The 12,351-nt window shown below is 39.1% G+C and overlaps 1 protein-coding gene across 1 annotated transcript; it reads left to right on the forward strand.

Moving 5' to 3' along the window:
* Positions 1 to 282: 282 nt before the first annotated feature.
* On the forward strand, positions 283 to 1,215 carry LOC141112204 (olfactory receptor 10A7-like). The gene has a single exon (XM_073604837.1). The coding sequence runs from the start codon at positions 283 to 285 to the stop codon at positions 1,213 to 1,215; it is 933 nt and encodes a 310-aa protein (XP_073460938.1).
* The last annotated feature ends 11,136 nt before the right edge of the window (positions 1,216 to 12,351 follow it).

The following is a 12,351-nucleotide window of genomic DNA, read 5'->3' on the forward strand; positions in this document are numbered from 1 at the left end:
AGGAAAAAAAATCCAGACAAACAAAAAACAAGAACAAACAAACTGCACATAACCCACACACTGTCCCTTGCATTTTAAGAATGAGATTTAAACTGCAGGCCATAGTGACTGTGGTGTATAATGTAGAACAAGCAGCTGTATCTGATCTCCACTGTAAATGGCTGAGCCTTGGAGGTCTTAGACCATTCCAGTGTCACAACAACCCAACAAGCATTCGCAAATCCACACTTTATTTTAATTGATGCTTGGAAATAAATGTATTGTACTTTTTCTTTTTAGATGATGGGAAAAAGAAATGACACACAACTGACTGAATTTATTCTCATGGGATTGTCTTCAAATCGTCAACCATTGTTTTTTGTATTGTTTTTAATCATTTATATTATCACCTTGATGGGAAATATGATTATCATTTTAACAATCACCTTGGAAGCTCAACTTCACTCTCCCATGTATCTTTTCCTGCGAAGCTTGTCTCTTACAGAAATATTTTACATATCAGTAACAGTCCCGCGAATGCTTAGAGACTTCCTTCAACTAGATAAGACAATATCTTTCCTAGGTTGTGCTACCCAGCTATACTTCTTCTGTTTTCTTGGTACCACAGAGTGCTTCTTGCTTGCATTTATGGCATATGATAGATTTGTGGCCATCTGTCACCCTCTTCATTACATGACTATAATGACCAAAGCTAAGTGTTTTGAATTGTCCCTTGGATCATGGTTGACTGGCATTTTATTGTCATTAATCCAAATTTCCTATGTTTTTAGTTTGCCTTTTTGTTCATCCAACATTATTGACCATGTCTTCTGTGATATTCTTCCAGTTGTAAGGTTAGCTTGTGCTGATACCTTTGCCAATGAGATTGCAATTTTGATGTATGGCTCCTTGGTTATACTGTTACCTTTTCTCCTAATTTTGGTGTCATACATACATATCATTGCTACTGTATTAAAAATACCATCTGGTGCTGGAAGAAAAAAGACATTTTCAACATGTGGGTCTCACCTGACATCTGTATCTTTATTCTATGGAACAGCCACAATAGTATATCTAAAAACAAAATCTACTCGCACATATATAGGGACAAAAATAATAGCTCTTCTTTACATTGTATTCATTCCTATGCTTAATCCTTTAATTTACAGTTTACGAAATACACTGATTAAGAATGCCATAAAAAATGTTAAAAAGACAATAGTAACATTTTCTTAATTTTCCACAACACTTTAAAGTGGTATCAAACCAAAAAGCAAACATTTATTATATCGCAGCTTACCAATTCTTAAATGTGATGGCACAATAGTGGTAGAAAAAAGCCAAAAAAAAATAATGTAGCCACCACATCTAATGATTGGTAAGCTGCATTATTTATGGTTATGGGTTCATTACTGTGATGGACAGCCTGGCACCCAGTCTGGGTGCCTCTGCCAAGATACAGCTTTCTCCACTCTGGAACCAGGAACCAGGTATTATAGCTGGGAATTGCACCCAAGAACAGGATGACACTAGCTTTTGTGCTATTTAAAACTAGAAAAATGTCCTCACAGGGTGGAACTGTGGACAATAAGATATAGGTACAGCATGCCACATCCTAATATATGAATACATTTTGAAAAAGAGAAGAATGGATGGACTTTCCAGGCATGTTTTAAAACAAAAGGTAGAAATATGTTTTATTTATTACAAAATTGTTATCAAAAAAGAAAAAGGACAAAACAATATATAAAATGCATATATGCAAATTCTTTAAAACCTGACCTATGGTCAATACATAATCCACAATCCAAAAGGGTCTCTAGATTAAGATCCAAAGTAAATAACAGTACATTCTCAGGTAATTGGTTGCCCCTAATATAGCATATAGGACTTGGTATATTGTATACTTAGTGATAGCAGAGGGGTCCAACCAGTTGAAGCCTGGGTTTTGTGCTCTACTAGTTTTGCACCAAAATAAGTGCTTCTTCTGGAGCATATAACAATTTAATAAAAGGAGGAGGAGAGGAGTGTACATGTCAGTTTATTGAATTGTGCCAACAGAGTATATAGAACAATGCATAAGAATAAAGTGACTAAATTATTACATCTAAACATAATTACTTACAAGAGGATATAATACGCAGCTTTGTCTGTCGGTGAACAGGCAGGGACAGCAGCCAATGCACATCCACCAGTAAACCCCGCAGGCCAAAGGAGGCAGATATGGGGGTACATATTTACATGATATAACTGTTGCAATCTAAAAAGAGACCAGGTCGTTAGAAAATAATTAATATTTGATAGAGGGCATGTTTTAGAGATATTTAAATTAAGATGGTACTTACTAGGCTATTTTCAAGATAAATCTAACCAACGGTTTCTCCCCTGGGCTATAGGGGGAGGATCCCCAATTGAGATATACATGTAAGATAGATATATATAAATATAAACAATACAAATGGGGGATGAGAGTTATTTCAACTTAAAACAGAAAGTCAAAAACAAAAAGTAATAGATGTGTCTGTTATAGCCACATGTATATTCACCTGGACAAATACAGGTAGTTATTTGGTAGTAGTATACTGGAAAATTCCTAACAGGATATGGATAGGTATATGGTGGTAATAGCTTATCAACAAACGAATACTCGCTTGATGTTGGGTAGGTAACACCCCCGGTTCGGCTCGCAGCAGAAAATTTTTTCAGGAGCCGTGATTTTAACCAGTTACCAACCGGCCCATAGCCGAATCACGGCTGCAGGGCGGTTGGATAACTCTGGGTGGACGTACTATGACGTCCTCCCAGAATTCCCCTCTCGCGCGCCCCCTGGGGCGCGCACCCGAACACATCCGTGACAGCTGGGTCCAGGGGACCCGGCGCATCACGGATCCCGGTAAATGGCCGCTGATCGCGGCCGTTTACCATGTGATCGAGCCGACGGCGCAATCACATGTAAACAGACCGGCGTCATCTGATCCGATCGGTACACAGTGAGCGGGGAGGGGGATGGATGGATGTCTGCAGCGCTGTGTGCTGTATGTGTAGTGCCCACAGCGCTGCACAGACATCCATCCATCCATGCTCAGCCATCCCTCACTACTAATGCTGTGCAATACTCTGCAATACCCCCACAATACTCTGCAATACCCCCACAATACTCTGCAATGCTGTGCAATACTCTGCAATACCCCCACAATACTCTGCAATACCCCCACAATACTCTGCAATGCTGTGCAATACTCTGCAATACCCCCACAATACTCTGCAATACCCCCACAATACTCTGCAATGCTGTGCAATACTCTGCAATACCCCCACAATACTCTGCAATGCTGTGCAATACTCTGCAATACCCCCACAATACTCTGCAATACCCCCACAATACTCTGCAATACCCCCACAATACTCTGCAATGCTGTGCAATACTCTGCAATGCTGTGCAATACTCTGCAATACCCCCACAATACTCTGCAATGCTGTGCAATACTCTGCAATACCCCCACAATACTCTGCAATACCCTCACAATACTCTGCAATACCCCCACAATACTCTGCAATGCTGTGCAATACTCTGCAATGCTGTGCAATACTCTGCAATACCCCCACAATACTCTGCAATGCTGTGCAATACTCTGCAATGCCCCCACAATAATCTGCAATGCTGTGCAATACTCTGCAATGCCCCCACAATACTCTGCAATGCTGTGCAATACTCTGCAATGCCCCCACAATACTCTGCCATGCCCCCGCCATACTCTGCCATGCCCCCGCCATACTCTGCCATGCCCCCGCCATACCCTGCCATACTCCGCAATACCCCGCCATACTCCGCAATACCCCGCCATACCCTGCCATACTCCGCCATACCCCGCCATACTCCGCAATACTCCGCCATACCCCGCCATACTCCGCCATACCCCGCCATACCCCGCCATACTCCGCCATACCCCGCCATACCCCGCCATACTCCGCAATACCCCGCCATACCCCGCCATACTCCGCCATACCCCGCCATACCCTGCCATGCTGAGCCATGCTCAGCTGTACTCGCCCTCTGTATGTGGCCAGGCTGTGGAAGTCTCACACATGGGGTATCGCCGTACTCAGGAGGAGCAGGAGAATCTATTTTGGGGTGTCATTTTTGGTATGTACATGTTATGTGGTAGAAATATTGTATAAATGGACAACTTTGTGTTAAAAAAAAAAAAAGCGTTTTAACCACTTCCCGCCCGCCGGCCGTCATACAACGTCCTTGACTTTGTGCGGAGATATCTGAATGATGGTTGCAGCTACAGGCATCATTCAGATATCAGCTTTTTCAGCTGGCGATTCCCTACACCATGAGAATGATCATAGCAGCTGTTCCACTGCTTGATCGTTCTTACGGGAGGTGAGAGGGGACGTCCCCCCTTCCCGCCGCCTTGCGGTGCTTCTACCGACTCACCGCTACGATCGAAGCCAGGATCTTTTTTTTTTTTTTTTTTTTTAATTTCAGGATTCCCAGCCTAGAGGTGAGATGTGGGGTCTTATTGACCCCATATCTCACTGTAAAGAGGACCTGTCATGCCATATTCCTATTACAAGGATGTTTATATTCCTTGTAATAGGAATAAAAGTGGTCAAAATTTTTTTTTTTTTGGAAAAAAGCATCAAACTAAAATAAATAAAGTAAAATGAACAATAAAAAAAAAAAAAAAAATTTTAAAGCGCCCCTGTCCCTGTGTGCTCGCATGCAGAAGCGAACGCATACGTAAGTCCCGCCCACATATGAAAACGGTGTTCAAACCACACATGTGAGGTATCGCTGTGATCGGTAGAGCGAGAGCAATAATTTTGGCCCTAGACCTCCTCTGTAACTCAAAACATGTAACCAGTAAAAAATTTTAAAGCATCGCCTATGGGGATTTTTGAGTAGCAAAGTTTGGCGCCATTCCACAAGCGCATGCAATTTTGAAGGGTGACATGTTGGGTATCTATTTACTCGGCGTAACTTCATCTTTCACATTATGCAAAAACATTCGGCTAACTTTACTGTTTTGGTTTTTGTAAAGCACAAAACAGTTTTTTTTCCAAAAAAAAATGCGTTAAAAAAATTGCTGCGCAAATACCGTGCGAGATAAAAAGTTGCAACGACCGCCATTGTATTCTCTAGGGTCTTTGCTAAAAAAACATATATAATGTTTTGGGGTTCTAAGTAATTTTCTAGCTAATAAATGATGATTTTTACATGTAGGAGAGAAATGTCAGAATTGGCCTGGGTGCTCCAGAACGCCTGAAGGTGCTCCGTGCATGTTGGGCCTCTGTATGTGGCCACACTGTGTAAAAGTCTCACACATGTGGTATCACCATACTCGGGAGTAATAGCAGAATGTGTTTTGTGGTGTAATTTGTGGTATGCATATGCGGTCTGTGAGAAATACCCTGCTAATATGACAATTTTGTGGAAAAAAAAAAAAGTAAAAAAAAAACCTTGATTTTGCAAAGAATTGTGGGAAAAAATGACAACTTCAAAAAACTCACCATGCATCTTTCTAAATACCTTGGAATGTCTTCTTTCCAAAAAGGGGTCATTTGGGGGGTATTTGTACTTTTCTGGCATGTTAGGGTCTCAAGAAATGAGATAGGCCGTCAGTACTTCAAGTGTGATCAATTTTCAGATATTCGCACCATAGCTTTTGGACTCTATAACTTTCAAAAAGACCAAATAATATCCACCGATTTGGGTTATTTTTACCAAAGATATGTAGCGGTATAAATTTTGGCCAAAATATATGAAGAAAAATTACTAATTTGCAAAATATTATAACAGAAATGAAGAAAAATGTATTTTTTTACAGATTTTTCGGTCTTTTTTCTTTTACGGCGCAAAAAATAAAGAACCCAGCAGTGATTAAATACCACCAAAAGAAAGCTCTATTTGTGTGAAAAAAAGGACAAAAATTTCATAAAGATACAGTGTTGCATGACTGAGTAATTGTCATTCAAAATGTGAGAGCACCAAAAGCTGAAAATTGGTCTGGTTAGGGAGGGGGTTTAAGTGCCCAGTTGTCAAGTGGTTAATAATGCTTAATGTGAAACTATAAAAATGATATATTCCTTTAAATATTGTGCCTGGGGGTCTCCTTAGTCTGCCTATAAAGTAGCGCATCTTTCCCATGTATAACAGTGCCACAGCAAAATTAATTTTCTAAAGGAAAAAATGTGATTTTAAACTGCTTGCAGCTTTGGGAAAGAGGGTTAGGGCCAGGACACCCCTCCCATCGAGGCAGAGTTTTTTTTTCAGGCCGTCAGTGCTGTGATTGAAGATGGATGGACATTGTGAGACCCTTTTTGTTTTTTATTTTTAATAAAGGAATTGTCAAAAACTGTCCCCTGTCATTTTTACATTTTTTACACTTTTTTGGTAAATGAGTACAGTGTAAAAGGGGGGCTAAAGGGGGCTTCCAGATTCCGATAAGCCCCCCGCCCGCAGACCCACACATCTACCGGGCAAGGGTTGTGGGGATGAGGCCCTTGTCCCCATCAACATAGGGACAAGGTGCTTTGGGGGACCCAAAGCACCCTCCCCATGTTGAGGGCATGTGGCCAGGTACGGTTCAGGGGGGCTCTCTCTCATCCCCCCTTTTCCTGTGGCCTGCCAGGTTGCGTGCTCGGATAAGGGTCTGGTATAGATTTTGGGGGGACCCCCACACCATTTTTTTTTAAATCTTGGCATGGGGTTCCCCTTAAAATCCATACCAGACCTGATGTGCCTAGAATGGCTTTTGGGGGATCCCCACGCCATTTTAAGGACCTGGTATGGATTTTAGGGGGGACCCCATGCCATTTAAAAAAAAAATTTGGTTCTCCTTAATATCCATGCTAGACTCGAAGGGCCTGGTAATGAACTGTGGGGGGAACTCATTCTGTTTTTTTACAAGAATTTTTATGTATATTGCTGGGATTGGACAATACATTACAGCCGCGTAAGTTTTAAATTACATTTTTTCCTTTAGAATTGTAATTTTGCTGCTCTCATTCATTACACTATGTACTGCCACTATGTAAGCAGCCTTACATAGTGTGGGAAGTGGACTTAGCCCCCTGAGCCATGATTGGCCAAAGGCACCCTGCCTTTGGCCAATTATGGCTCCCTCAGCAGAGTGCGCTGTGATTGGCCAAAGCATGCAGCTGAGGTGCATACTTTGGCCAATCATAGGACCCCAATGCACTGTGATCTCTGCTGCACTCGAATTTGCCGCAAAACCCCATAATGTTCGATATTCGCCGAACGGGCGAACACCCGATGTCGAACGTAAGTTCGAAGCGAACATCTGCTGCTCACAGAAAGACAAAGCAAGAAACACATTATAAAATAAAGATTGAAGTACTACAATTGCTTCAATGGTATCCATCAATATATTAGAAATAATTTTTCAAAGTGATTGATCTGCAGAAGGAAAAAGACAAGGGGGATCCTGGGCTAGAGTGGGAGCAGCAATTAAAGAAATAAACATTAGAATAGATACATAAAGGTCACCAAGAAGAAGGTTACCTACCAAAAGATATGTGTGGCATTATGTATATTATGGGATTGGAGTTATAATTTATTAAAAGGGTTTGTAGGAGAGAACTTAATTAAGGTCTGGAGGCTTGGTAGCCTTCAGCCGGTCTGTCCATAGAGTTTTTCTTTGCAAAATGATTTTATCCCAGGGGCCGTGCCCTTAGATTTTGAGGAATTATTTCTAATACAATAAATGTTGCTGCCTTGGCATTGAATCTATGATATAAATTGAGGTGGCGGCTCACTGGGGTAATCATTGTTCCATTACCTGAATAATAAATGTGATCTCCAATCCCCTGCCTAAATTTTCATATGTTTTACCCACATAAAACGATCAACAGGTACAAACCATAAGATAGACTACACCCTGGGTGTTGCAATTTACTGAAAATCGTGGAATCAATGTTTCTCCATTGGATAGGTAGAAGCATGTACCTTCATTTACCCATGGACACATGTTACATGTACCACATTTGTAAATGCCCCATCTGGAGTGATTTCTGTGTGAAGTAGGGTTGTAATGACTGTGGGTTATTTGGTCATGGAGGGTTATATTCCATCGGAAAACAATTTCAGGGCTACGTTTAAAATGCTTTGAAATTATGTAGTGATCAGTAAGGAGATGCCAGTGTTTATGTAGGAGATAGCGTAACTGAGTGTTGAGACGAGAATTTTGTTATAAACTTTACTGTGGAGGTCTGATTACTAGAGGTGGATTGTGAAGTATGGTAAACTAGTGTGTTTCTATCCTGGGATAGAGCTTTATTGTAGACCTTTTTTAAGACCTTTTTTATAGCCACGTTGTAGTAGCCTGTCACAAATTTTTGTGCAATTTCATCTCAGATGAAGGTACTGAGCGTATGGTATGCTATGTTTCAAATGAGCTGGGTGAGTGCTAGTGGCATGCAGGATAGTGTTCCCTGCTGTCTCCTTACAGTAAAGATTTGTAGCCAAACAATGATTGGAGTCAATGTAAATGTAAAGTTCCAGAAATGTTACCTGAGTCTGATGGAAATTTAAGGTTAGTTTAAGGTTGTATTTGTTGTTGTTCATGCAGTTTACAAACTGTGAGAGTTTCTGCGGTTCCTTCCCATATGGCGAAAATATTGTCAATGAAGTGGCACCAACAGAAGGCTTGATCTGTGTATATGCTCAGTCTCGTCTGCAAATATCTCCCTCTCCCACCCCCCCAGGTACAGGTTGGCATAAGTGGGCGCACATTGTGTGCCCATAGCAACTCCCTGTACCTGGAGGTAGTGGGCGCAGAGAAAGGTAAACCAATTATGGGTAAGGATGAAGTGGAATAGTTGAACAATAAATTCACTATACTTCCACTGTGTTTGATTCAACTCTCTAAGGAATGTGCGTTGCATGCTGACTCCCTGCTTGTGAGGGAGTATAGAGCCTCAACATCCAAAGTCACAAGCAGGGCTCCAGCCGGCACAGACATTCCCTCGATATGCTTGAGCTGATCCATAGTATCTTTAATATATGATGGAAGTCTTGTAACGTGTGGCATAAGAAAACAGTCTACTAGTTTGCTGGCATTTTCAAGTAGTGACCCAATACCTGAGATTATGGGTCTACCTGGTGGCTTGGTGAGTTTTTTGTGTAGCTTAGGTAAGGCATAGAATGTTGCTTCTCTAGGGTTCTTGACATTTAAAAAGTCATAGGTGTTTTGATCAATTAGTCCTTCCATAAAGGGGGTACATAAAGTGGGGTACACTTGTACTCTTAGGCCAAGAGGACAAATTTTATCAGAAATGTAGTACCGGAAGAATTGTATATGCCAATGTAGTTTGGACTTTTTTTTAAGCAAACGTATCTTTGTAAAATATTGATTACAATCTTATGCCCTGTACACGTGGTCGGACATTGATCGGACATTCCGACAACAAAATCCATAGATTTTTTCCGACGAATGTTGGCTCAAACTTGTTTTGCATACACACGGTCACACAAAGTTGTCGGAAAATCCGATCGTTCTGAATGCAGTGATGTAAAACACGTATGTTGGGACTATAAACGGGGCAGTAACCAATAGCTTTCGTCTCTTAATTTATCCTAAGCATGTGTGGCACTTTGTGCGTCGGAATTGTGTACACACGATCGGAATTTTCGACAACGGATTTTGTTGTCGGAAAATTTTATAGCAAGCTCTCAAACTTCGTGTATCGGAAATTCCAATGGAAAATGTGTTATGGAGCCCACATAACAAGGTCCTATCACACATTTTCCATCGGAAAATCCGACCATGTGTACAGGGCATTACTGTCCAACAAATTCAAGCTCTCTGAAGTCTTAAAAAGAAACCTGATATAGTTATCAAAAATTCTGACAAAGGCGGCAATTTTGTCATAATGACAGAAGCACAATATGAATGTATGTGTTTGGAGATACTTAAAAACAGGGATTGGTATTGTCCCCTTTCCTTTTCAAAAATACAAGGATTCATCAATGAATATAAAAATCTTATTTCTAATGCCTTTATGGAAGGACTAATTGATCAAAACGCCTATGACTTTTTAAATGTCAAGAACCCTAGAGAAGCAACATTCTATGCCTTACCTAAGATACACAAAAAACTCACCAAGCCACCAGGTAGATTCATAATCTCAGGTATTGCATCACTACTTGAAAATGCCAGCAAACTAGTTTTCTTATACCACACGTTACAAGACTTCTATCATATATTAAAGATACTATAGATCTGCTCAAGCATATCGAGGGAATGTCTGTGCCAGCTAGAGCCCTGCGCTTGACTCTGGATGTTGAGGCTCTATACTCCAGCATCCCGCATGAGCAGGAAGTCGGCACAATACAGACATTCCTTAGAATCATACACAGTGGAAGTATAGTGAATTTATTGTTCAACTACTCCACTTCATCCTTACCCATAATTGGTTTACCTTTCTCCGCACTCACTACCTCCAGATACAGGGAGTTGCTATGGGAACACGATGTGCGCCCACTTATGCCAACCTGTATCTGAGGGGGTGGGAGTGGGAGATATTTGCAGTCTAAACTTTTGAGCATATGCACAGATCAAGCTCTCTGTTGGTTCTGGTTCATCGACGATATCTTTGTTGTATGGGTAGGAACCCACGGAAACTAGACATGTGTGGTTTGTTCTGTCCTGAATTAAAATTCAGACTAATTTTTGTTATTTGGAAATTCGCATGTATCCGAATTTCCGAATTACAATATTACCAAATTTAAATGAATCCGAAATAACTAAAAAAAATTTGGACGAAATTCAAATTCAAATAGTTTTCGAATACTTTTCGAATTTGAATAGTTTTCAAATTTGAATAGTTTTTAAATTCGAATTCGAAACATTTTTGAATTTGAATAGTTTTCCAATTTCCAAAGAGAATAAAATAGAACAGAAAATAAAGGAATAGAACAGAAAATAAAATAATAGACTAGAAAAGAATATAAGAGAAAGTAAAAGAATAGAATATAATAGAGTAAAACAGTACAAAATAGAATAGAAAATAAAAGAACAGAATAGACTAGAATATAGTAGAAACAAATAGAATACCATAGAAAGGATATACCCATCTTCTGAACTTCGAATTTCAAATAGAATACATTTGAATACATAAGAAAAGATTAGAATTGAAAATAATAGAAAAAAAAGAATAGAATAGACTATAATGGAATAGAAAAGAATAGCATTAAAAAAACAATACACTAGAATAGATTAGAATAGAAAGAATATGACCACGTCCCAAAATTCAAATAGAACCAATTTGAATTTGAAAATAACAGAAAAGAATAGATTAGAATAGAATAGAACTTAACAGAATAGTATAGAAAAAACAATAGAATAGAATAGAATGGAATAGAATATAACCATTTTTCAAAATTTGAATTTCAAATAGAATAAATTTGAATAGAAAATAATAGAATAGAATAGAAAATAAAATAAAATAGAATAGAATAGCATAGAATAAACAAATAAAAAAGAATATAATTAAAAATATCAATAAAATATAATAGAGTAGAATAGAAAGAATATAACCATTTCCCAAAATTCAAATAGAATTAATTCAATTTTGAAAAGAATAGATTAGAACAGGAAGATGGTTATATTCATTCTATTCTATTCTGTTGTTTTTTTATACTATTGTGTTATTTTCTATTCTATTTTACTCTATTCTTTTCTATTCCATTCAAATTGATTCTATTTGACTTTTGGAAAATGGTTATATTCTTTCTATTCGAATCGGTTCTATTCTATTGTTTTTAATTATATTCCTTTCTATTCTATTCGAATTTCAGAAGATGGTTATAGTTTTTATATTTTATTCTATTCTATTCCTTTCTATTCTATTCAATTCCATGATATTCTCTTCGTTTATCTTCTATCCTATTTTGTTCGGTTTTACTCTATTATTATTATTTCCAAATAACATTTTATTGTAATATTTGTATTACAGGAGTACATAATATGTAGAATACAACAAAAAGAAGGAGCATGTAATGGGGAGCATGTATATAACAATTCCCTTCATTTTTTCCCTGCTATACTGCTCAAAACTGTACGAGTCATTAGAATACTCAAGGTAGAAAAAAAAGAAAAGGAAAGAAGAGAGAATGAAGGAAGAAAAGGAGGGGGGGGGATCGTTATAATAACTTGTTTACTTGATCATGGTGGGTCCTCTCCAAGATGCCACAGCTCCCATACTTTATTATGTGCTTCCAGCCTGTCCTGTATTCTGGCCGTCATCTTCTCCATCAACTCCACATCTTTAATCCTGGCGTATAGGGCTTCAGGAGTGTGGGGGGGGGGTTTCCAATGTAGGGCAATAAGACAACGTGCC

Source organism: Aquarana catesbeiana, linkage group LG01, assembly GCF_042186555.1.
Source record: "Aquarana catesbeiana isolate 2022-GZ linkage group LG01, ASM4218655v1, whole genome shotgun sequence".
NCBI lineage: Eukaryota > Metazoa > Chordata > Amphibia > Anura > Ranidae > Aquarana > Aquarana catesbeiana.

What these genes read in the sequence shown, in the direction of transcription:
- LOC141112204 (XM_073604837.1), top strand. Translation starts at nt 283, where the DNA reads ATGGGAAAAAGAAATGACACACAACTGACTGAATTTATTCTCATGGGA.